The sequence below is a fragment of the Melanostigma gelatinosum genome, assembly GCF_949748355.1.
Source record: "Melanostigma gelatinosum genome assembly, chromosome: 6".
NCBI classification, from domain to species: domain Eukaryota; kingdom Metazoa; phylum Chordata; class Actinopteri; order Perciformes; family Zoarcidae; genus Melanostigma; species Melanostigma gelatinosum.
The window spans coordinates 27,611,871-27,638,941 of record NC_136639.1 but is presented as its reverse complement, the minus strand read 5'-3'; the positions used below and the strand labels follow the sequence as shown (position 1 = coordinate 27,638,941).

Sequence of the window (27,071 nt, the reverse complement as noted above, 5' to 3'; positions counted from 1 at the left end):
ACCATAATGTTATTGCGTCCTCTGTAGTCAATGCAAGGGTGCAGGGATTTGTCCCTTTTTCCCCAAAAAGAAAAACCCTGCTCCCGCTGGAGATGAAGATGGTCGAATGATTCCTGTAGCCAATGAGTCAGTAATATATATATCTCTCCATAGTCTTCATCTCAGGAGCAGATAGGGAAAAAAAAAAAAAAGTCTACCTCTGGGAGGAGATCTACCCGGGAGGACGTCAATGGCACAGTCATATGAGGCGGCAACGAGGTGGCCCGGGCCTTGTTACAAACCTCCTTAAGGTCAAGATACTCCTTAGCAACCCCGGAGAGTTCTGGGAACTCAGAAGAGGCGGGCAGACTAGGGACATACGATGAGGCAGATTTTAAACAGACAGCATGACAATGAACACTCTACTGTAATACACTTCCTGATGCCCAGTCAATGTGTGGATTGCGTCTCCTAAGCCACGGATATCCCAAAATGACTGGTTGCTGAGGTGCATGGATGAGATGGAAGGTGAGCATTTCATTATGATTACCTGACATTGTCATTTGCAGAGGAGTGGATTGATGGGTAACCCTGCAGAGGCGATGACCATCTAAAGCTGTGGCGTGGATGGGTTTCCCCAGGGCCACCTGCTCAACCCCCAGCTGGGAGGCCAGCGTCCTGTCCATAAGGTTAGCATCTGCACCAGAGTCAATGAGGATTGGACAGTGTGATTGTTCCCTAAACAAAACAGTTGAGCATGAATCAAAGGGCGAGAGGACATTTTTCAGTTCACATTTCGACTCACCAGCGCCCTCCGGATGACTGGTGAGCCATCTCTTTTACTGGACAAGAGGTTGCAGGCGGCGGCGGTGCTGGCGTTCTGCTGTGGAGAGCCGGGTCCGCCCCAGCTGCATAGGCTCAGGAGAGTCGGCCGGACCGACTGAAGCTTCCGAGGATCGTCGGATCGGCGAGATGGCCCTGGTGGAGCAGCGGAAAAGCCCCTCTCTCTTCTCCGTTCCCGCAGACGACCGTCGATACGGATGGAGAGAGCGACCAACTTGTCCAAGCCAGCAGGAAGATCTCGAGCAGTCAACTCGTCCTTCAGGCGGTCTGAGAGACCGTGGTAGAAGGCATCGAGGAGCGAGGAGGCGGTCCAGTTGCTCTCGGCTGCTATGGTGCGGAACTCAATGGAGTAGTCAGCTACGGATCTCCCTCCCTGTTTCAGGTCAAACAAACCTCGAGCGACCTCTCTTCCAGGCGTGGCATGGTTGAAGACTTCCAGCAGTTCCTCCGAAAACAGCTGGACTGAAGTGCAGATCGACGACTGTCGCTCCCACTCTGCAGTTCCCCAGTCCTTGGCTCTGCTCGTGAGGAGAGATACGATGTATGCTACTCGGGACCTCTCAGAGGGGAAGGCGGAGGGCTGAAGCTCAAAGGCGAGGGAGCACTGAATCAGAAATGGCCGGCAGGAACCAGGAGCCCCAGAATAACGCTCTGGAGGAGGCAAGCGTGCATCCGACACGGGAGAAGTGCGAAGAGGAGGGCTGGAAGCACTGGCGGCAGCTGGACCCTGAGCCGCAGCGGACAAACTCAGATGATCACAGAGAGACTCCATGCTGCGCTCGTGACGGACGCTCATAGCCTGCATAGCTTCTGCTAAGAAGGTAAGCTGCTGCTCGTGGCCTAGCCACATGTTCTGAGTCAGAGGTTCCGTCTCAGGAGGTGCGGAGTCGGCTGGGTTCATGTTGGCGAGATTGTACTGTAAGGATTACATATACTAGAACCCAAAAGCACAACTCGGAAACAAGATTCAAGTATAGGTTTCTTTACTTGGTAAAGGCAGGGTCAACACCGGGAGGTCAGTCCAACAGGCAAACAAATCCAACAAGTGGCAGGCAAAAATCCAAGGTCTAGAAAACAGGCAGACAGGGTCGGAACAGGCAGAGCAGAATAGTACGATATCTGTAACACTGGAGAGCTTGGCAGAGACACACAAGACAATCTGGCAGAGAACAAGTGCAAGTGAAGGGACCTAAATAGTGAGGGCTAATGAGGGAATGGGCTGCAGGTGAGATGGGTGTGGATGACCAGGTGAGGGGAATGAGAGATGATTGGGTGTGCATGGTAGGATCTGAAATGACAGGAGAGTTCGTCAAATAAGCAGACAGGATGAAAATAAACTAATATGAAGGGGAATTCGTGACACTTTATAACTGGTTTGTTTGATATGTACAAAAACTGAAGTATAAAAATAACATGTTAGGTTTTATGGAGGGGCATTGTTTGGCCAGGTGCAGTTTGCAGGCAACCACAGAGACTCCATGAAGCCACAGAGACTCCATGAAGCCGTTGCACCTGCTGCAAAATAATCCCCCCCAACGCTCTACGTATTGTTTCTACACTGTGTTGCTGTTGCATGCTGTTTCCAGTATTTGTGCTAAGCTGCTGCTGGTGGGGACAGTGCAATCAATCTAATCCTTTAGCTCACAGCAAGAAATCCAACAAGAGGATTTACCAAAATTAGGGAAAGAATGTCGTTAAGGTTAATAGAAAATGAAGCGTTGACGTTAATCGCAGGTCAGTGATGGGATGCTGTATGTGCACAAAGGGTAGTTGAGGGTTTAAAGTTAGGCATGACATTCATTTACTCTTCCATGTTTGTAAGTAGACTACAACAGAACACAAGGTTCTGTGAAAGGTCAAGGTCCCCGGGGGGATGGTGCCTGAGAGACTTTACAAAGGCCGGACAAGATCTAGGACATCCACTGCAGATAAGAGACAAACTCAGTTTGAAACATCTCTGTGATTATAAATCCTGCCCTGGAGGATTAAGGGATCTGCACAGAGACCAATGATGCTTTCAAATGCACTATTTCAGAGCACGAGGAGTGTAACAAAAGAATAGCTCATGAGCTAAACATAACACAAACAGTAAGTGTTTGGTAGATTATTTCTCTGTTGTAACAATGCTTCTTGGCAGTAAATCTCATACCGTTGGAAAGTCTGTTCATTTCCCTTTTAAATGGAGCCACATTCATAAGGAACATGCATTTGTGGGATGAGGAGCAGAGATGAGTATGTGGGTTGCGCCCATGAAAGATTTGCCAAATCAAAAACATCTTTCTGTTTCTTACTGTCTGCCTGAACACACCTGTATCCACCTGCTGCCTGAGACACTCCGTCATCACGGCTGTCACTTTAAGCCTTTCTCCCGGAAAACCCCGTCAGCTGCTATTGGTCGAGGTTTCCCAGTCTCCTTCACAGAAACACTGCAGTCCAGGACTTACTGTGTCTTACAACTACACAGAGTTCAGTGCCACTTGGCCAAAAGGCTGTGTTTTAATGGCTTGAGATAAGAGTGTTGGACCAGCGAATGGAACCCTTTATTACACTGATTTAGAAAATCACAGCTTATTTGAGTTGTTGCACAGCACACACAGGAGAACAGCCTAGAATACAACATCCTTATTGACCATTTTGTACCAAAGCCAAGCAACGTCAGACCAGTGTAAAGCCCGGTTGTGTGCAAGGCCGTGCACCTGAGTCGTATGGTAAATGTTGACCTCTTCACACAGACACCAACAGAAGGTGTGAATGAGGTAGTCTCTCTCATTTCAAGAGACATTCTCAGTTAAATGAAACCATAACATGGCATGACAATATGTCGGTTCACGTGCACCTACAAGGCACCTTCCAGCATCTGTAAGTGACTGTAATCACCGAGCCCCGTCTCTGCTACTCTGGGCTATTTCATTAAGGCCAACTGAGCATCCCCAGTCTGCTGTTTCCTCCTCTGCAGCCCTCAGTTGACCCCGGGGCGATTGTCCTCGGGGTTGTTTACAACCAGAACCCGGAGCAGGTGCAGGCACTGCTTCCCATGCCACCTTCCAGTGCCCTCCATGCCCTCTTGTAAGCAGGCTTTGTCTCACATTAATGTCAGTGCCACCAGTTTGGCGACACAGACTATGACTGGGCGTCTCCATTGGCCAAAGGACTGGAGCTGTGCCACTGCTGCATGATGGGGAATGGTGTTGGGAGGAGAAATATGTCGGGCTATAAAGCAAAAACAAACAAACAATGGATTTACTATAAAAGCTTCAGTCTTCAGAAGCATGTCTGATACAGCCTAAACTACTGGATCAGGTATCGGTGGCTATGTGATCTATACACTGATCTGGAATCACATTATGATTTGTTTATCAAGTCATTTATGCTACACAACAACAACGGCACATGCCACTATCTACCTGGTCGTATGTCCTGCCCTGTTGGTACTGAGCATGTGCAACTCTCAACAGAGGTGAAACAGAAGCAAGATGGCTCACTCACTAGCTGCTTCCATCATCAGCTCCAGAAAACGTATCGCTCCGACAGAAACCGATGATCAAGACTCTCTGTTGAGAGTTGCACATGTGCAGTTCTGATCAGGCAGGTGCAAGCGGAGAATGTAACGCTAGCAGTAGCTATCTTACAGTGGAAAATCCCACTGTAAAAAGTCAATATGTTTTTAACACACTGGTATCGGATCGGGAAGATAAGAATGGGGAAGTATAAATGGTATGGGAACCTCTCTAAGTGACACGCTGCAAAGGTGTGCGGATGGACTCTAACGTGGGACGCTGAGCTTTTGCTTTCAGGTTATCCACCAGATGTTGACACCTGGCTGCAGGGACTCGCCCCCATTCAGACACAGCATCAGTGAGGTCCAACACCGATCACAGTCTGTGATCCAAGGTGTTGGAATGGGTTTCAGTCAGGTTCTTAATCATTTCTTTAAGGAGCTTTGTTGGTGCTTAGGAGCATCGTCACGTTGAAACCGAAGAGGGACAAACTTAAACTGTTGCCACACAGTTGGAAGAACAGGGTTGTCTAAATGATCGCTGGAAGCATCAAGATGTCTTTCATTGGCCTCAACCCAACCACACATACTACATCAACTTGTACTACTACTAACACTACCACGTGCTGCTTCTACTACTGTTGTAATTAGTACTGCTGCTACTTTTACTATGAATATTTCTCTCACTACTACTACTATGGGGCGTTTGCTCTGCACTCACCTGGCCTCTGATTGTATCCAGAGCAGCCAGTTGTTTAGTCACACCATACATGTGCGACAGAGCCTCTGGTCTTATAATAGGTACTGTACATGCATTGTGCATGTGTGTGTGTGTGTGTGCGTGTGTGTGTGAGCGTTACCCCGATTTAGGCTGAGGGAGAGTGAGGGGTTATGGAGTCCAGCAGCTGTATAAACAAGGGCAGCCACATATTACTGTTACCCCACTGGGTGCCATCTCTCCCACTCTCTGCTGGTCACACACCGGAGTTATCATCACACCAACACACTGTGTCTTGTGTCACACAAAAGCCCTCATTGGGAGGATTAGCTTGAATCCGAAAAAAGAACACATAGCCACATAACCATCTGCCGGCTTTAGACAGAGACTTTAGAGGTCTGGCTTTGGGAAAATGTTGGTCAAGTCACTTATTAGTCTGAGGCAGAGGCACCATGACAGCAAAGAGGTTGAGCACAATAAGAGTGTGATACTGTAATGACAGCATATTCAGAGATCAGTGACTCCAAACAGCTCCTGTTACGATGCGAATCCTGAAAAGTGAAAGCAAAGCCCGCCTGTTGCGTCTTCCTTACCTTGCTCTGTGAAGACGCATCCTTACACAAAAGCAGCAGGCAGGCGAACAAGTTCGTGTATCTCCACATCTTCTCTTCTGAGTGTCTGGGCGTGAGGTTGAGAAATCCGAAGCAACAGTCACTGCAATCAGTCCATTAAATAGTCGCGCACTTATTTGAACTCCATTTCCTTTTCACACAGGGAGGATGATGCAGCCTGTCAGTAGGACTGTGTGGACGTTAGTGTGTGAGGAGCGCGCTCCGTCTTCAGCTGAGCGCGCAGCGCGCTTCATCTGTCATCCGCTGTCCTGCACTGATGGGAGGGGTTTACACAGCAACACAGTCCCGCTGTGTCCCGTCTGTACAGGATCATATTATAATATGTAATATATATATAACATATAACATATGATATATACTATATAATGTATAATATATCATATCTAATCATAACAACAATAATAAGAAACAATAATACATATCATCATAACAATAAAAAGCCTATTGTAAAATTCAATATCATGTTTTACTTGATGTGACATGTTTACTCAGTTTGAATAGAGTCACTATGTGCGAGAGTAAAAGTGGGAATGAAAGCAAAGCGCATATTAAACGTTTGAAGGGCGTTTGGCGCCATCAGCTGGACAGATATTATTTTGAAACTCCGATTCCACAGTTTAGGTCACTTTGGAGATGTCGTGGGTTGTAAGAGTGAAATGCACAACATACAGCCACAGACCTCCAGCACACAAAAAACTCGCATTGTTAATGGAAACAAAATGTCAAACACATCACAGACAGAATGCATCGTGGTGGGATTTACCTGCATGTAATATGGAGCAGCTGAGGCCCTGCTTCTCCTTGGCGCGTGCAGTGTGTCCTCTCTCTATGCTGGAACACATAGCTCCAGGTTTGCAACATATAACCTCGCCACATAACTGAACATTACCAAACAAATGAGATTTTGACACAGGGGCTCTCTTCAAGACAGTTAATAACACACAACTAACCTTACGATGCCCTTATTACGTCAAATTATATTCATACTTAAGCAGTGAATATCATCAAATGATGTAATTATATGTCTAAAGAGAAACCCTAACAATCCTATATTATGTTCTCAGTCTTTACAGTTTAGATTCCCATGGTATACAATTAGCAGTGCTGTGTTTTAAGACTGACAATAATTACAAATTATGTTATTTTTAGATATAGGAAATCAGGTTAATCTCAAAATTGTACTACCCAACAAATGAGATCATCACTTTTCTTAAATTTCTAAGAAAGGTGGGTAAAATATGCCATGTGACAAACAAGAGCTTTAAAGCACCAGTGTGTAGGATTCAGGGGGATTTATTGGCATGAATGGAATTTAATATTCATAACTATGTTTTCATTAGTGTATAATCAACTGAAACTAAGAATTGTTGTGTTGTTGTTAGCTTAGAGAGAGCTCGAGCTGAAGTCCTGACCTGCACTTAAGAAGTCATTTGGTGGGAAGACGAGCTAAACGAGCTCGATGACTGGTCACAGCAATAATGACAATAGAGATGCTAGTACTTTTAGTAGTAGTATATAATAACAATAAACTGTGTGTGAATGTGTGTGGAGAAAGAAAAAAAGACTTGACTGATGTGTGTGTGTGTGTGTTCATGAGCAGACCTCTGTGTTTCAGGCGTTACATTTTCATATTAGCGTTTTGACAGAAGTCTGCAGCCTCACCACTAGATGCCACTAAACCCTGCACACTGGACCTTTACGCCGAACTGCTCTTTGGTCCAAAATAATTGTCTGTATATGTAAGACATCTACACATCAAGTCTTTATAGGTGGGGCAAACGTTGAGCACCAATAAAACAAGAGAATGAAATAGATGTGGTTTAAGGAAACTGTAGAGTGTGTGTGTGTGTGTATGTGTGTGTGGTGTGTGTGTGTATGTGTGTGTGTGTGTGTGTGTGTGTGTGTGTGTGTGTGTGTGTGTGTGTGTGTGTGTGTGTGGGGAGTCTTCTGGTTGTGTTTACTGTAGCCAGACAGTTCAGCTGGGACCCTATAGCCTCAGACTGGGCTATTTAATTAGGCCACACAAGTAGCCACAGAACTAGACGAAAGGTGCATATATAAAATGACAACAACAATAAAATATAAAGTCGATATAAACAAGCCAAATATTTCTGTTAGTCATAAACCAGAGCCAACAATTCGTGCAAAGACTCAAATCAACTAATTTCTTTCTGAAAACTTTCTTTCTGCTAGCTTTTGGCTTGACTTGGTAAAAAGCTGGCATGCTGTTCAGATTCAGAACTGGACTCCATATCCCATAATGCCTGCGGCATAAGGCCTGTTCACGGACTTGTCACAGGTGTAAACAATACAACTAATGACGGCTGGGTTCCCTTTAGCTGGTTCCAGGTTCCTGGCGTGGTGCATGCTGCTCACTGGCACACGTCACATCACCAGTGTTATTAGTAACACCTGTGCATTTCCTCCAACTGGCTGTGTATGTGCTGCCTTAAGGTCCTGTGGGAGAAATGCAACTTTCTAATGTTATTCGATTACACGTCAAAGGAGTAATGCACATAAATTATTTAATAATTGCTTCTATGTTGAATAGGCTCAATCTTTTTACACTCCTAAGTCAAGGAAAGCGGGGTGAATAGTACATTATTGTATGGCCCTATTAATTGCTAAGGAATTCAACTTTACATTTGCAAGACAGGTTGTGACTTCTATGGTTGTGTAGTTACTTAATTCAGAAGTTACACAATCTTAGTTAATTAAACATTAGAACATGATTTAAATCTGCTTTTAACCTGAGATGCTAGTTATGTATGTTTTTGTTTTGTTTATTGCTGTTATATCATCTGCCTTTTTTATATTGTCATTGCTTTTATTGTTTCTATTTTTACCATGTAAAGGGAATTTGAGTACCTTTTTAAAGCGCTGTACAAATAAAATGTATGAATATTATTATTTAATCAAGCTACTTCTTCTGCTCGGCTGAAAGGAAACCACTATCCCCCACCCCTTTCACGGCTCTTGAACGCACCACCCCTGGGGGTGTGGATCCAGCTATTCCCCGCTGACTGGAATCAGTCGGCTAAATCATGGGACGGCGGTCCGAGCAGTGAGCCAACCAGGCTGAGGACAGGGACAAAGCAGAGCCAGCTTGAGTCACTTCACACTACATTATCGCCATCACCACAGCTGGCAGCTCCACATCAACAGTGTGCAGGTCTTTGCGTTGCGGCGAGAGGCGACACCGGGATCAGCCCATGCAGGAGGATGGAGATAGAGAAGAGGACGAATGGGTTCGACTTCCCGGAGAGAAACGACGCTAAGCCCGTTAACGGTAGGCAAACGCGACCCTGAGCATGATCGTGCATGTCCACACGCACATCCCCATATAACACGCTGCTGCGGGCCGTGACGGTAGCACACCTCCCCTCACCTCCACACAGAGCGGCTGCACTGTTTCTGATCAGCCCCATCAGCTGCACGAGCATTCTGCAGCCGCCTCTCAGAGCCACCTCTCCGAACAGTACCGAGCCTCACGGCGACGCATCAGCGGACCTGAACACACAGGACAGCTGAGCGTGAGCTCAGTGGGCTACTGGTCCTGCTGCTTCATCCGCTGAAATGAAGTTTAGCGCTCGACACTCTACATGTATCTCAACAAGTGGTGTGTGTGTGTGTGAGAGTGTGTGTGTGTGTGAGAGTGTGTGTGTGTGAGAGTGTGTGTGTGTGAGAGTGTGTGTGTGTGAGAGTGTGTGTGTGTGTGAGAGTGTGTGTGTGTGTGAGAGTGTGTGTGTGTGAGAGAGAGAGAGAGAGAGAGAGACTTGGGCTCGCTGGGAACAGAGGTCGGAATGTTTTTATTTGGAGGTGGCCAGCCAGGCTCGGGGACATCGTAAAATATGAACTTTTGAACTTGGAGAACGCCCTGCAGCCATGCATGAGCTTTTTAGTCCCCAAAACCTGGTGTTGCATGCGCTTCACAGGATGGACCCGATGGGATTGAAGAAGAGGCGACACGTGGGTCAGATGGGTTCAGAGTGCATTTCAGATTGCACTGTACGAAAGTGTTTTTTTCCCCGTTATGTTGGCTTCCAATTGATTATGTCGTCACATGTTCTATATATTGCCCAAACTAAGCCCCAGAATGCGCTGCAGCAGTGTCTGTCCCAGGCGCCAGTCCCGTATCGAGCCCCCCATGCGGGGGACTGAAGATTGATTGACATTTCCAAGATTGAAATTCCTTTAATCCGCATGCTCTGATCGCACTATGCTGGTGACTCAATGAGCGCGGATTCAAAGCCTGCACCGACATGGCTTCCTTTTCTCCACAGTTTGGTGTTTGAAAAGAGAATCCGAATAATTACAAAAAGAGGGACAAGGAGTGTTGTTTTAATAAATGATTAAATATGTTTAGGCACAGTCATTTATTACTGAAACGATTTGTCCATGCACAGAAAATAAACTGTCACCAATTTTGATGATTCATTTTTTAAATTCATTTCGTCAACTTGGGCTTCAGGACATTGTAACAGACATTTTCATTGAATATTTTGGGAATTAAAAAAATAAACAATGAATATATCAATTAACAGATTAATCAACAGTTTAAATAATTGTTGCCGTCCTGCTAACCTTAAATATATATTTTAAAATAAATAGTTCTCTATTCATGCATTCTGTCATCGCCGAATGTAAGAAAGAATACACAAATAACTTAAGCACAAATACACAATACCCTCATAGAGTGAACCAAGGACAGCGGGATGTGTTTGGAACATGTATCAGCCCATCATAGGATTTAATCATTTCAGTCAGTTTGAGTAATTTGCAAACTCAGCATTTTTCTTTTCTTTTTTTCCAAAGAAGATTCACCAAATTAAGAGCTCTTTTAATCCAAACATCGTTATGAATACAATTATTTTAATACAATAAAAAGTGGCCTTCTTATTTTCTAAATGTAATAAACAGTAAAATGAATCTGGGTGAGGAAGGCCTTTTACATAATGTAGAGCTGAAGTATGGAGTCATAAGTATTTTCATATAAACCTTTCTGCACCAAAACAAAGGCAGCGAACAATCATTTGAATGCTTATTTTAGTAATTTTCTCGATTTAATCGATGAGTTGTTTGGTCTGAAAAATGTCTCCAGAGCCCAAATGGACTCCTCGGATATTTATGTTGGTGTCACAGTAAAGAAACTAACATTCACATTGAAGAAGCTGGAATCATAACTTTTTGTCTTAAAAAAATAATCAAATTGATTGTCGGAGTAGATTCATTTAATAGTGCAACACTTCTTGATTCATCTTGCAGCTCATCAGCATTTTTCTTTATTTTCCTGACACTTTACCAAATGATTCAATTCATAAAGGAAATAGACGAGGCAGCTTTTTGCACATTTGAGATATTTCAAGTTCTTCACAGAGGCAAAAAGAGCCCAAACACAATAGAACTAGTCTGCCAATTAATCCGTGAAGAATATCATCGTTAGTTGCAGCCGTGGAGGAACGATGTTAAATGCAGCTGGTTAACCCATCACTGCCTGTTAAACCTCAGCTCACATTGTTGCACAGGAATCAACCAAACCCTCCTACAGCTCCACTTCCCCACATAACCACATTTGAAGAACTCAATTTCAATTGATGTGTGAATTGACCAGGAACCCCCCCACCTGCCACTGTGCTCAGTGAAGTGTGCTTGTTTTAATTCAATCAAAGTGGGTGGAAGGAGCAGAAAGAAAGAGGGGGACCGGTCGGGTGGAGGAGTCCCGTATTTGTTTGGGCCTCGGGGGTTAGCAGCCCGGCAGGGCCGACAGGCTGAAAGAAAGTGCTTTGTCAGCCCCTGCTCCGGCCGGGGGTCTGTCCTCCCCCCTCGGGGACGGCTGGCGGTGGGTGGGGCAGGGACAGGATGCCCCCCCCCCCCCCCCCCCCGCTGTGAAGCTTGAATGAAGAGCCTGGAGGAGTACAGTAATGAAGGAGGGGCTGGGAGGGCAGATGTGATCCATCAAGTTGTGTTCTCCTTCTTCTTAACGTGACTGCTCCACAATCACTATATCTGTGTCAACACCAGCACAGTGACAACAGCCCCCCCCCCCCCCCCCCCTCACAAACACACAGCAAATGACTGTATTCAAAATGATCTGGAATCTCTGCAGAAAACATGATTCTATCTTTTCTTAAAGCAGGGGAAGGACCCGGGCTGTTGGTCTTCTCTCAGGTTCGATCCTGGTTTTATTCTTCACACATTTAACGGGTATCTTCAGTCATTGTCATCAAGTATTTTGATTCCCATTTTTAGATGAAATGGAAGTTGTGGAAATAAGAAAAGTGTGTTTGAAAGTCTGAAGGCTTCTGTCTCTCAAAGTAAATCCAGCGGTCACCTTGTGTGCTTTCTGACCCGCTGTAGAATATCTCTACAGCTGATTCATTTAGTTCAATACCACATTTTAATGTTACATTTCCTAAAGCAATTTGGCGACGCTTCCTATTTCCCCGATGCAGATCGCTCTTTCGTGGCTCAAGTGACACGGTCTTGAGTCAGAGAGTGATCCGGCCTCATCTTTCCCTCATTTCTGTTCTCAATCAAATCAATTCAACTGAATAAAATAGTCCTGATTTCTACTAGTTTCAGAGTGAAACAAGGGTTTGAATGTTGGGACTCCACCTATTCCAAGATAATTTCACCAGATTGAAGAGAATTCCTCACCCAGGCTGATTAGCATTTCAAACAAAGTGATTTATCTCACAGCACGCTCCACAGCAGATGGTTTCACCATCTAAGACTCTGTTTTGATGAATAGTCTGGTTGTGAAGTGTGTTCTGTCCTGTATGTGCTGGAACAATGAGACGGCAGCGGAGGCAAGATGGAAGCGTCGCACTAATCATTGGCCCTGCTATAGATTGGATTTACTTATTTAATTAGTATTGATTATCCAGGTTTCATGATAAAGAGAAACTGACATGACGCACAGTGTTTCTGTTCTTACTGCCGGCCGAACACATTCAGAGTTAAAGGCCATGAAATACACTTTGATTTGTTTTAATTAAGAGGATTGATTCATGAAGTTAACCCATTTTTAAGTTAGAATACAAACGCTAAGAAATAAAAAATAAAATCGAAAAATTCTTAAGTGCTTACACATTCAAAAAATGTCAAATAATGAATTTGCTTAATCAAAAAAAACAACTTATTTTTAAAAACTATTTGAGAATATTTTACTGGACTGTTATTTGTGTACATTTGACCAGAAATGTTTTGTTTCCTCTAAATGTAATTTACCTCTCAAACACACACGTTTAAAAATGCACACAGGAATGAAACGCTATTAACGTATTCTCGCTCGCTCGCTCTCTCTCTCGCTCTCTCGCTCGCTCTCTCTCGAGTTCAGGACTAAACGGAGGCTGATCGGTTTGTTGAGCTTTTCTAATGTCATCGGTGGTTGTAGTTGTTCTCAGTGATTGATTGTGTTCAGGCAATTTATTTACAGAAGTTTGTTTTTACTGTAAGATCATAAAGTGATGGCAGAGAGAGGACCTGATTAAGTGGCTCGTTCTAGTGAATCAGGAGAACTTTCTGCTTTCAACAATTCTCATATTTTGAATAATCTATTAGGTTTAAGCACAAGTTGTGGTCCAGACCTGTCGTAGGACTCGTGTACAGATTATTAACAAAGATGAGATATGAAAGATTGCAAATGCAGTTTAGCACCAGAAACAGCAGGTTAAGGACCTGCTGTTATCCAAGCCTAGGTTGACATTATGTTTGACGTTTAGGCTAATATGATTCTAAATGTGGTCATAGAGCCTAAAGATATCACCATGAACGTATTGTGCGCCAACACTAATGTGAGCTTGTTGACTGTTTTATCCTCTTGTCACAGCCATCGGTCACTTTGCTGTGGTGAGATGTTTTTCATACGGAATCATTTCTTCTTTATTTCAGTGACAGTTGGACCCTCGGGTGAACAGCACTAACAGCTCTGTTGTTTCCATCGTCCTTTGTCTTAATTCTGCTGCTGAGGCGGTTTAAAACTGAAGGACTTTACTTTACAACAGGAGCTCTATATACGAGCATCATGCATAGCCCTGTATGCTATTATCAGGACAATGACTTTGCCAATTTACAATATTCATGAATGTGTGCTCATTTACTCACAGGTGGCATTCTTCATGTTCACGCTGGTCATTCTCACAGAAGATGGTCGTCTCTGAGAGGCTGAATGTCCTTCATCCTGATGCTGCGGTTTGCAGGCAACATGCGTGTGTGGTCTGAATGAAGAGGGTCAGGTGATGCAACCACCAACCGGTTCAGATCCTTCTCCTGTCTCATCTCATCAGGACAACATTCAAACAGGCCCATCACACTATCGCAGCGACATGCGTAGAGAGTGGACCGGTTGGTCACTTTGCCATTGAACACTGTGACATGTCTCTCCGACGGGCTCTCGTACTCTCTGAAGACGAGCGTTACCAAGCTGACCTGGGTTCAACACGAGTGCTGTGCCTGGCTTTGTTCTGTCGTTTCAAGATACTGACTCCCATTCTTTGAGAAATACGAACGTTTTTTTTTTTTAATGAATACAATGTTACACGCTAGGTTTCTCAACCAAATTCATGCATATATGTGAAAGTAAATAATAGGCCCCTTGCTGATGTGTTCTATCCACTCACTAAAAGCATGCAGATGTGTTTAGGTTGCCTTCACCGTCTTTGGTGGTTAATGCTGTTGCACAGCTCAAGCTGTTGTACTCTCTGTTTCTGGTGCTAAACTGCATTTGCAATCTTTCATATCTCATCTTTGTTAATAATCTGTTAAAGGCTCTATGGTGCTAAGTTAGTGACCATGGGTTGTACCCTACTTTCCACGATGCATTGTGGGATACTATCAATGTATAGGGTATAATAATTCTCACCATACACTCGGACAGCAGTACAAAATGGCGGCTATACTCACTGTATGTCGTGAGTGATTCTTGGACACGCCCAGGGTCAGCGTTGATCCCTTTGGGTTCATGACTTTTGATGTTATGCATAGAAGCTGTTCATTTTTTTTACAATTCATCAAAGCCATACAAATATCTCTAAGTTGATATTTGTTTAAAAAACAAATCCTTTGGGAAACTAAAGGTCCATCCTCACTGAGCTCAGAGCTCTTCCCCCGAGGCTGAGCTTGTGGTGTTGTTGTTGTATGGCCTGTGACGGACACGTGGGGGAGGTGGCGGTGAGCGCTATGGGAACGGTGACCAGGGTCAGCGGGATGTTGCTCTTGAAGCATTAATGGCCCGCTCTCTGCTGACCTCCATGTAACCCAGCAAAGTATTTACAGCCTCCACTTGATCCATGAGCTACAGGCCGGGCTGGCAGTGAGGCTGCGCTCTGACTTGGTCAGTGGATGGGTCCTGGCACAACCTGAGGATATAGCAGCTGCTAATGAGCTGCATGGTGGGGGAGGAGCGGCCATAAAGCATATCTTGAAGGGGAATACATGACAGTAAGTATGGGTACAGTGACACTGGCAAATCATCACGCCTCTGTGATATTTAACACATAGCGTAGCCAGAGGCCATAAACGTCTTCAATCTGAGTTTGAATTTGTGCGGCGGATGAGTTTACAGGCAGCTGTAAAACACTGAACTTGGTATGTAGAGCAGGAAACGGGGCTCTTCTGTTCGCAGCCTTAACTATTAGGTGTCAGTTATATACTTATTTGAAGGAACTCTCTTCAGCTCCCGCAGGTGATGTGACTGGTGTATAGTTGCAAAGGTCCTGCCATGCTGAGAAGGTTGGAATCTGTTGAAGATGGAGCACAGTCCTCCTCACTGATTTATGGACGCAGCCAGGCACCAGTCATTTGGCAGTCAACAGAAAAGACACACAGAGCTGTGCGCAATGGCAACTTTAACAGGAATCTGCTAAACAGTTACTGTTGTCTTTACCTTAACACACAAACACACAGAGTTATGAGCAAACCTTTCCTGATTGCTCACTTGAGTTAATGTTTTTAAGGGCTGTGCGCCTCCGTTGTGAACGGCCTGTGGGCGGAGTCTTTGCATCGAGCTATTAGTTCCACTGGTTGATTTATTGTTTGGTGTGTAAAATGTTAGAACAATAGTTGTAGATATGACATTCAGTTTGCAATGATATAAACTAGAGTAAAGGAGCAAAGCCCCACACAAGAGAAGCTTCACTCAAATGTTTGGATTCTCTGGCAATTGATGAAATGACTAATGGGTTAAGCAGGGCTTGACAGGAAGAGTTGCCAGATGGCCATTGGCAACCATTTTGAGAAATTGGCCAACACATTTTAGGTTGGTCTTTAACATGTAAAAAATAGGGACAGAAAACATTCCCAGATTATTTCCCAGAATCAGGACCGACTGGAAGTAGAGATGATGGACCCACAGCCCAAGACTTCAATGCGGAAGGCTGAATGATCCGTGCTGCGAAAAAACGACAAAGAATTGAGTTTGGTTTCTGTCATTAAGCTTTTATTCCTTCGTGCTATATTTTCATTATTAAGCTGATGAAAACAGCACAGTATCTTAATTACTCACTCAATATAAAGTGATTAAAAATGGCATCCATGTTTTCAGTTTGGCCAACCAAATGCAGATGCCTGGTTGTAAGTGCTGAGCCCTGTTCAGCTGAGCTCATTTCCTCAACAATGAGTTTGTGCAGAATAACTGAAGTCTATTCACATAACTCAGACCAGTCGGATTGAGAATGCTGCTGACACTTTAGTGTCAAGCCAAGCAGAAGGGGCGGAGCCTCTCACAGATGGACCGCTGTAAGTGTCGGCTATGTTTTTAGTTTGAAGTTGATCAGCAAATGTTTATTATTGCATTGGAACATTGTGAAGTTCATGATTTCTGCTCGCAAACTGCAAGATAATTCTGTTCACAATCGTGAGATGACGTTGTAGGATGATTCATGTAGAGTGTGACTAGAGGAGTGACTCCATTGAACCGTGTGCCTTATAGCTGGTGACATTTACTGTGATCTCATTATCCACACGGAGGACTTCTAAGCTGCTGAATAACAGGAAAATGAGACTTTCAGTTTACAACAACTGTTTAAAAGTTACAGGTATAGATCCAATTTAACAGTGACCCATAGTTACTCGACATATTACAGATGACTTCATGTGTTTGTAACTGCCACAATAGGGAAACCTGGAGTCGAGACTCATTTTTCACAAAAAATCCGCCAACCTTTTCAGGAGATCACATCTCTTTTGGACTGAATTCCCCTAGATTTGACTTCAGTGTTTCTCCCTGACGTGGCCCTCTTGATGAACAAGACGTGAGATGCTGCTGAATGATCGCGGCATGGTGACCCCTGGTTTGATTTTTTCTTTTCGGTTGGTTTTGTAAGATGATTATTATCAGATGGCTGCTTTACGCCTCAGTCTGCACAGTGCAGTGTGCTGGCTCGCTCTGTGAGGTAGTAAAACTCTGACCCCTGGTATGATGAAAGGGAAGTTGCTCCTTTGAGCGTGTCAAGTGGCGGTGACGGAGCCCCCACCCCTCTGACCACAGCGTGACCCTCAGCCCGACCGGCCGCCCGGATTAGCACGGATAAAGACATACATTCATTAGCTTAACACGACATACACCGATGACTGCACCATGAGAAAGTGTGAGGCCTTCAGCCCATTGTTTGATCCTGGAGGCAGCATTATGGCATCAATGTAGCATTAAATAAAGAGGACTGAACTATAACCCTCAGACATCCATCAATGATTAGTCGTATCTTCAGTAAAAGAGACATTTATGCTTTAAAATAAGATTTAAAAAACAAAAAGCCAGTTGTAAGTCGTGGGCATTATTTTCTAAGCATTTCCCCAGTATCTAGAGTCCTGACTTCCATTGGATGATTGTAATGTGGCCCATGGTGGCTTATTTATCATAGATCTCCAAGTACACTACAAAACGATCAAATATTATTTTAGTTACTAACTTTTTTGATTTATTTTTTTATCTTCAAAGCTGAGTTTGACTTATCGTTGGAATCTGTGAAGGACAACGTCAACATTTTGGAAAATGCACATATTTGCTTTCTTTTTGAGCGTGAGATGAGAAGAAAGTATAAATGTCATGTCTGTCTCTGTCCCACGTGAAACAATCCTCCTACGAACACGTTCGTTAAACCTGTTCGCTGACAGACATGTCGACAGAACAGTTTGAGGTTCCAGGAGATCATCCATCTTCCGAGCGTTTCTACACAGCCTCTCCGGTGTGGGTTGCAGTGCCGGGCGGTACGACCAAAAATCGCTATCGCGGTATTTTTAAGATTCTGGCGGTATCACGGTATTTTTTTCCTTGACTGTTTTTATATAGGTTCATAATGGCTTACTCTACTGAGTACATATAATATAAAAACATGTTACTGTCGTAATGTAACGTTACTGTAGAGACGGAGCCTCTCGCTGTTAACAGACTGTTGGGCTAGCTAGTGAGCTCTACCCAGCATGCCGTTCGGTGGTGTAATTTTATAAATGTACAATTATTAATGTTACATATTGTTTGTCAAACTGTTGTCGCCCTGTTAGTTGTGGGTTATTAATTGTTGTATTATAACCATGATTAGGGTTCCCTCTCAATACACTTAAGATAACTAGCTCCGACCGCAGCGGCCTTGGCAGCGAACAATGTATTTAACTGCCTGTTGAAGAGCGACAGCAGTTGTTTCGGCTATGCACTGATATGGCAGTGTGTGGAAAAATTCATATCATACGGGAAATTAAAACCGGTGAACCGGTATACCGCCCAGCACCAGTGGGTTGCCAGTTAACTGTTTGGGTCTCTTTACAGGCACAGTGCTGATAACAAGACTACGCCCGGTGGGTGTTCGTCTAGAAGTAGTGGCACAACACAAGTCCTTTTTAAAAGCACACGTTGCCAAATGTCTGCAAGGATGAAAAACGTGTTCGTTAGTGAGGTGCTGAGTAGAGCTGCTCCAGCTCTCTCCGTCACCCAGAGGCACGAGACTGATATCAACCCTCTCACTCACAAGACAGCAGAGGACTTGTTTGTTGTGCATTTTGGGAACAAACATGCGTTTGTGATGTTGGATCAATCGCACCATAAATATATTAAACTCAGTTTTACAACGCCTTCCTCACGAGTGCTGATATTTCCCGATGCTGGTGGTGAGTTCGAAACCCTCCCTCGTCATACGTGGCTCAGACGCCGTCACTTCCAGGTGATCACGCGGCATAAAGCTGCCAAAATGTGAGCTGGAGATCTGTGAACTTGAGCGGCGCTGCGAGGCAGCACCTCGGGCCTGAACCGGCGGGGAGGACAGAGCAGACGCTGCGCCGCGTTACACACAGGTCAAGGGTCAGATGTAGAGGTCAGAGGGACGACCGCGGAGCAGCTTGTGAAGCCGACACTCAAGTTCCTTCACAAGCTGTCATACGCAATATCCACCATTAGGGCTGGGCCGTCGGCCAAAGTCTTGGAACACGATGCAGGTCATTCACCCTCATGACGCGTGTTTAGGTCATTAAATCCATATTCTAGAGGAAGTAACCAACAGCTAATGAATGCATTTCACAGGACAGGTCGACATTAAGGTCCACAATCATTTTTTGAATTTCATTCGGGGTCATTGCCATGAGCATGTGGTGTGATGGCATCAAACAGTCGTGTACATTTATTTTCTGTAGATTCTTTATCTGTTAACCGCTGTGTGTGTGTGTGGTCCAGCAGAGATACGGTTTCTACATAAGCGACCACAAACAAAACCCCGTTAACACATTTGTGTGTACTGTAGACTGTAGTGTGTTTCAGGTGATGACATCCTTTATGCCTGTAGGGGGACTTTCCTAGGAGCTCCTCTTGTTTTGGTGGAGCTCAGTCTGAGACTGTTTCCGCATGTTGTACCCTCTCAAAGCAAACAGCTGTTTGCTCCAGCTGTGCTCCCGCATGCAAGGCTCAGAGCGTAAAGCGGCGTCCAGCTGATGTGAATATTGCCCTAACGCAATCCGACAGCTGGCTTTACGACGTCACGATCGGAGGGATGAGAAGACATTTTTACATCGTCATCAGGCCCGATCCACCACGGGGAGCTGAGAGGCTCTGAGCCAAAGACAGACTGTCAATCAGGACCCGGTCTTGTTGTGGTGAAAAGGGGCTCATAGAAGTGGTTGTAAGGAGGCTCCAGTGTTTGATTCAAGGTTTACCTGTAGAGGCAGTGGGTGGGAGCACCCCTCTCACATTCAGCACGCCATTCACACCCACTGGAAGCAACATTGACCCCATAAAGGCACAATAAGGCCTCGATAGCAGCCAGCTAGATGGAGTGATCCAGCAGCAGGTGGTCCTGTAGCAGCAGCAGCAGCAGCGTCTCCCCTCTCCACTTGGTTATATACCCATCTGCTCCTTCAAGGCTGTCTGAGGCAAACTGAAACTCCTTACGGTCATGCTTGGGTGTCTCCGCTGGAGGGGGGATGGATCGAGTGGTGCCCAAAGGGTAACGCAGCCCTCTCTGCGCTGACCTCTCAGAGAGCCACAGAGTGAGAACAATGACCTGCGGCTGCTGCTTCCTGTCATCCATTGTACAGTCGGGAGGGCTGATTGACAGAGTGGGTGAAAAATTGACATCGCATAACACAGAACTGAAATCTTACAGAATATTTCCGACCTGTGCTTTCCTCGGTCGATCTGCTTACACAGACAGGAAGTGCATTGAGAGGAGATTGGCACATGTTGAACCTGGGATCTTCATTGTTTTCGTTGTTCATGCTCGTTACCGACAGAGCTTCTGTAGGGCCAACATTTCAAGTTTGTTGATTTGATGTGATGTAATCTGGGTCAGGTGTGTCAAACAAAGTATCACAGACCTGCATTGTATCGTCTGTGCTTTGAGAAGTGACATATTCCGTGATGGACAATAACAGCTTAGATGAGGAATCCAGGACAATAAAATGTTGGAGCGCTTTTCTAGTCTTCTGGCCGCTCAGGTTTCTGCTAATCAAAACACAATCGTGCGTGTGTATATCTATATCTATGTATGTGTCTATCTATGTATATGTAGATCTAGATATATACACTGTGTGTGTATATCTAGATCTATAGATGTGTGTGTGTGTATATGTGTATATATATGTATATATATGTGTGTGTGTGTGTGTGTGTGTATATGTCTATGTATGTGTGTGTGTGTGTATATATAGATATACGTGTGTGTGTATGTATATGTATATATACACATACACATACACAAATTAAAATATCTGTAATAACTTAACAGCTCAGGATTTAAAAAACTAAAAACTGAATAAATTAAGAAGATTGTTCCCCAATGAAGACACACCTCCATTGTTGTGACATTACTTCTCGGTGAGCAACACTGGACTATTAAAATCAGGAGGTTCATAGTACTGGCCATGAAGGGCCTTGTATGTGATTCAAAGACTTGTAAAGTCTGTGTTCAGAATGTTACAAATGAGGATTCTAGTTAAAAGTCATGCTGCCAAGTTTTGAACAGACTAAACAATTGAATTTAAAATGATTTCTTAACACATGAAAACTCATTTTGATGTAAAAAAAACCAGCAATTCATATGGAAAGAGTTGTTTCTCGTCTCTATTAGCTCCTACAGCGCAGTCAAAGTGCGACACAATATCCCGTTAATGGGTTTATTCACGGAGATGGGGAGACTCAGTGGGGGTATCGGAGGTTCAAAGAACCAGTTTGGCCTCACTAATGCTTTAGTGGCCAATAGCCAGGCTACTCACTGACTCCTCTGGCTACGTCTCCGTCATCGTTTCCCCTCTGTGTCCCGTCCGCTGTCTGGAGCCCGGCCTGCAGTGAGACGTGTGATGGATGGTGGCCGTGTGGTTTGTAGTGCTGAGATAAGAGCGGGGCTGGCCCAGGGCCGGCCAGCCTGGCAGGTAGAGGCCAACCTACTCGGATAACAGGCTGGCGTTGCCCTCCACTAGCCATGCGGAACCCCAGCCATCTGGGACAGAAGAGCGGCACAGTGATGGGCTGATATAGGGCTGCATGGATGTTGGGGAGGGATTCCGAGGCAGCGCTAATGGCTTCAGGTTGAGGGTTTCAGAGGTTGGGGGACTTCAGTATCTGTTGCATGTACGTAACGGATGAAGCCTCTACAGTACATTGTGTTTCTCGTAAGGAACGTGGGTCCCAGCGTTGTGTAGACTCCACCACAACTGTGTCAGAGCAAGATGAGTTTGAACCACACTATTGTAGAATGTATTTCAAGACATTTTAGATATTTCCAGTATGTGTGAAATTGTAGGGATATTTAATTTTGTTTCTGTTTCACAGTAGAAAAGCTGCTCATGCTGCCTGTGGTATCAGGTGTCTGTTTGTTAATCTACGTTTTAAATCTTAGATTTTGTTCACTCTTAATTAATAATTTCGTCTTTAGAAATATTGAAAAATGGCACTTTTCAATGTATTTACGTGTTTTCACTAAACACTTTAAAACCTAAAAATATTCATTTTACCAGAATAAAACAAAAAACTCACTATACACACACGCACACGTGTGCACAGTTGCAGATTATCTACTAATCATTGCAGCTCCAGCCACCATTAATTTTCAATTTTTCCTGTGAAAATATTTCGATTTCTTTTTCGGGGTATTTAATCCAAATCCAAATGAATGGTCTAAAGATAGAATATGCTGTCGAGTCTGAAAAGGCTTCTGGAACAAACTTGTGACTTTGTACTACATCAATAATTAAAAAGACAAACCTAATTGATGGCTAAATTGACAATGAAAGGAATCAATCGTTAAAGACGCTTTACTTGACTTGTCTGTCAAAGCTTTGTGTTACGCTGACGTGTCCCAGATAGGTCCTCTGAAACATTTGTTCTTTCCAACCAAAAGAATAAAGATATTCAGTTTATTATTGTGTATGACAAAGAAAAGCATCAAATCCTCACATTTACGAAGCAGAAAGTTATTTGAATTAGATTTAAAACTGAAAGAAATGAAGTGATTCTCAAAATAGTTGAGTCATATTTTTCCTGGCGGACTGTATCACGATGCACGGATTACAGTTTAATGTATTGTTATATTTTTGAAAACTAATTTGAGGAAAACTGACAGTATAAAGAAAATACTAGCATATGCATACAATCAAAGTTTTTATGCAATGAGAACAGTGATTGTTTATCACAGTCCCTGTAACATCCAGCGTCATACAACAACTCTTTGTGCAATCTGATGGCACCAATCTTTACAAACAGTGCAAACTACACATTTCAAATCAATAGTGTTTTTGAGAATCAATACAGTAAGTGTGCCGATTTTCTGACTGTTTCAGCTCTAGACCCCAAACCTAAATCTGACTGATGTTTGAGACGGTACTGTAGGTAGCAGCTGTTTGAGGAGCTGCAGCACTGAGCCGCTGGTGCTAAATACCATATCGGGCACGCATAGCATGTTGCTATCCACGGAGTCGGAGGGCAAGAGTCGGGATGTTGTTTTGATGGGGAGCTGGTTGCAGAGGTTTTAGAGGTGAAAGGTTAAAGATGCAGCCGTTCTTTGTCCACACACAATGGGCCGCAGCAGAGCAGGCTCCGGCTGTATCGGCCGCTGCTGGAAGTCTTCCCGGCCTCGGGCTATAATGGTCAATAAACTGTCATGAGGATTAGCAACAGAGACCACACATTGGAGAGCTCCATTCTTCTCTAGTGCTGGTCCATTGTCAGCGAGCATTGCAGCCTTGGTGTATGGACTGAAACCAGGCCTAACCCTGATCCCAGAAATGCCACGATTAAGAGCTGACCAGAAAGCAGCGGAGAGGAAATTGTAAAATGATATGTGGGAGGACTGACAGACCTCAGTGTGTCCTTGGACAGACATCAGCTCTCTGGTGAAAGATCATTTCAATGGGAAGCTGACCATTTTCCAAAGCATGCTGTCGTGTTTCAATTACTATGAACATTGTGTTGCAGTGAGAGGAACCATGAGAGCATTAACACACAACGGGAACATATCTCAGACTAAAGTAGAAGCAGACCTGATGTTCACTATGATGAGTTATCTCACACTAGTTTTAAGTCTTTACAAATAGTTTCCATACACAAGACAGGAGAGAACCTTTTTAACATGTAAAGGGTCCGTACTAACCAGTGACCGAGCGTCTCTGAGGAGTTGGGAGTGAGAACGTGTTGGTCGGTTGGTCAGCTCACCACTTTGGTCCAGACTGAAATCTCTCGACGGCTAATGATGACCTTTGGAGATCCCTTGATATGTTCAAGTACCTGTAAAACTAATTCCTCCAACTAAATGTTCTGTTTGTTGATTGATTGAATGTGAAAACTAAAGCGTTGTTCATCGTCCCTCATGGCACAATAGTGTGAGCCTCAGCAGATGATGCGCAAGCTTACGAGGACACAACAGATCTCTGCTCAATGTTTGTTTGTTTGTTGCATTATTCTAAAACGCCAAAATGTGAAGAAGTAAGAAGACGACCAGAGTAACCGGCAAAACGCCATAAACCAACCTCTACAATAACGAGAAGATAATGTAATTCTCTGTACACTCCTAGTCATGGACTACTTTATTGCCTTTGTACAAGCCCTGCAAAGAACGACTCACATTTAGATTGTTTAAACCTCCGGTTTCTAAAGCGTGAGCTTCTTTGTAAAGTCCCTGGACATGTACATGTCCGTATACATCAGTGACTCACTAATGGCTTTAAGGAACCAAGTCAACATGACCCGATCAATTCCTGAAGAGTCTTCAACCTGTAATCTATAAATGTGTACCCGTAGAACACATGAGATCAAAAGTGCACCGAAGGTGGACTTTAACAGGCTGAATGCACAAACCCGCAAAACGGATGTTAAAAATGTAAGCCTGAAAGCACAGACCTGACACAACGACTTTAAACCTGAAGGTTGCAGGTACCAAACTATATTTTTAAGCACTCCTTCTTTCATTATGCTAAACAGCAGCATGTTAGCATTTAGTGCAAAAGTACAGTCTCTCAGACTAGCTCGTGTCGCTACAGACCGCTACGTCCTCTTCCACTGCATGGTCCTCTTCTCCATTGGTTTCCACAGCAGATTGTCCGCTGATCGCTGCAGCGACGCCGTGTGAAACTGCTGTGAAATCATCTTCTGTGGGACACTCTGAATTCTTTCATCAGTAACCAAACACAGTGATTTGTGCAGAGGCCTGTACGGCTGCCATTTCTTTTGAAAACCTGGCTCAAGTGAATAGAAACAAACTGCAGTCGCTACTGATGTTAGCATGGCTATTTAATGGCTACGTGTGTGTGTTGGAACAGAGCCTGTGTGTGTCGGTGTACGCTCCAGGGAGAACATATGCTGGTGTTGACTGTGGGGCAGGGGTGGGTGGGTGTGTGTGGGGGGGGCAGCTGGCGCGTGTCGGGTCAGGGGTCTACAGCTGTTGATAGCAGGGTGGTACATGGACACAGATAGGGGGATCTGAGGCACCGACAGCCCACACTCTGCACTCGTCTGGATATGAGTGATGGAGCTGGCCGGGCGCCGTGTAAGTGAGAAGTAGACGCCGTGTCTCCAGACGCCGGCCGCACAGATGGCCAGGCTGCTGATGGAGGCGAGATGGGGGAAAAGAGGGTATAAAACACAGCAAGAGAGTAACCAATATGAAGCAAACAGATTGTTCTGGGGTTGTGCTCAGACCCGTGTGGTAGTCGGATGAGATCAGGCCTTGCATTTCAAATCTAATTTGGTTCAGTCAGTGTGGTCCAACGCTATTATCTGTGATGCACTTTGATTCAGTTTTTACTGTGCAGTTGATGAATATTCCAGATTACCTATGGGAAGCCATTCACCTGAAATAGTTCTCATGGCAGTGTGATGGCCCCTACTTGTATTGTTTGACATGGAAGTGATCACATTTAAAGGAACACTTTTGGAAGTGTGCTTGTTTCTTTACTTCAACTTATCTTAACTGCAACTATGGTTAGGTTTATAGAAAAAGATAAAGTTGGCTAAAGTTATTGCAAGATGTCTGTGTTCAATCATGACGAGCTCCAGATCACTCACGCAGCCTGAACATGAAGAACACCTGAAACCATTGAGTGGAGCAGAGCTAGTTGTTGGACCCTAGTCAGAGCGGGCCGATGCTACGCTGTGATTGGCCAGTCTGCGTTTCAGGGGCGGGACTTAGTAAAGGGTCAATTTAAACTTTTACCAGGAATTTAATTTGGTCAAAAGTAGTCCAAGTTCGTGCTTCAGTTAGTCAGTACTCGCCAGTAAGACGCATTCCATTTCTGTCTGACTGAGTTCCGTTACTTATTACTCAGTACGGACAACTGTGGCAAGACTCTTCAGCCAGATTGCTCTTGTAGCTGTGGTGTATGAATGGGTGTGAATGATGACATGTAGTGTTAAAGTGCTTTGAGTGGTCGGAAGACTAGAAAAGCACTATACAAGTACATGCCATTTACCATTTACGTTGTAGCTAATGTAGGTACTCATTTACTATAAGTGTTGGACAGAATTAGCCCATGTTCTGCTCAAACAAGCAGCAGAGGAGGCACAATCTGCTGTGTGAGATATAAACCCAAGTTTGAAAAGTTGCAGAATAGGAGTTTAATTTCTATTTCTGGATACTAAAATCCTCTTTCCATGAGTGGTCTATACAAAGCCCAACATGTATTTAAGCCCTGGGTTCAGTATGACTCGGACCTCTGAATGTCTTTTTCATTGCATCAGAGAAATGCACCGGTAAATACCGGTGCACAGAACTAACTAACTCCTTCACGGGTCTAGTGTGCCTCATCTTCACTATATTCAGATGTGGTGGAAAATAGAAAAGGGCCTTTATACTTGTGTTATACAGTTGCATTGCTTCTTGATATGTTCCTGATTCAAAGTCTAAGACAGATTTATGCATTGTTTGATTCTAATTAAATAAAAATAAACCCCTTTCTTATATGGTTGCACTGCTCCTCGGGGCCCATGTAATGTACATTTCAGACCTCTGAAATATCGTCTGCAGTGTTCCCTCTCTGTGAAAACATCCAACAGCTGGCCTGTGTCCCTTGTTTTTTGTTCCAGGCTTCTACAGTGACCTTCCACTGGAGTCTGAAAAGAACGACAGCATGGGTGAGTTCACAAACACACATGTATTCTCAGACAGGATGTAAAGATGGAGCTTAGTAGGGCTGTTGTTTAAGCCCAGTACATTTCAATTGACTTCACCTCTTCAGAAATATCACTGACTACATTACAGTCAGACATGTCAGACATCTGTCTCTGTTCATACTGCAGTCTGGGTCAGTTTAACTTTCTGGTATGACATAGTCATGATAGTTGCTCCATCTAGTGGTAAAGTGGAGGGCTGTATGTTTGTTGAATGTCTTATAATTCCCTATCAAATCCACAAGAGGGGAGTATAAACTCAATAATGTCGGAGAAGCTACTTCCACCAGCATTAATCAGCTGGCTCTCAAGCAGTAAAAGTGAAGC

General features: G+C 44.3%; 2 protein-coding genes across 3 annotated transcripts in view; one reads left to right on the top strand and one right to left on the bottom strand.

Annotated features, from left to right (window-relative positions):
* LOC306778460 (olfactomedin-like protein 2A) overlaps positions 1 to 5,832 on the bottom strand; it is a 28,020-nt gene extending 22,188 nt beyond the window's left edge. Inside the window, exon 1 of the mRNA XM_079269954.1 lies at positions 5,630 to 5,832. Within this exon, the coding sequence (XP_079126080.1) occupies positions 5,630 to 5,698 (69 nt within the window). The 5' untranslated portion in view covers positions 5,699 to 5,832. The remainder of the gene's footprint in view (positions 1 to 5,629) is intronic.
* Positions 5,833 to 8,890: 3,058 nt separating this feature from the next.
* Positions 8,891 to 27,071, top strand: part of nr6a1a (nuclear receptor subfamily 6, group A, member 1a) — a gene marked incomplete at both ends in the record, with an annotated part of 81,047 nt that continues 62,866 nt past the window's right edge. For both annotated transcript variants that reach the window (XM_079270244.1, XM_079270243.1), the window contains 2 exons: positions 8,891 to 8,957; positions 26,661 to 26,708. In XM_079270244.1, the coding sequence (XP_079126370.1) occupies positions 8,891 to 8,957; positions 26,661 to 26,708 (115 nt within the window). The remainder of the gene's footprint in view (positions 8,958 to 26,660; positions 26,709 to 27,071) is intronic.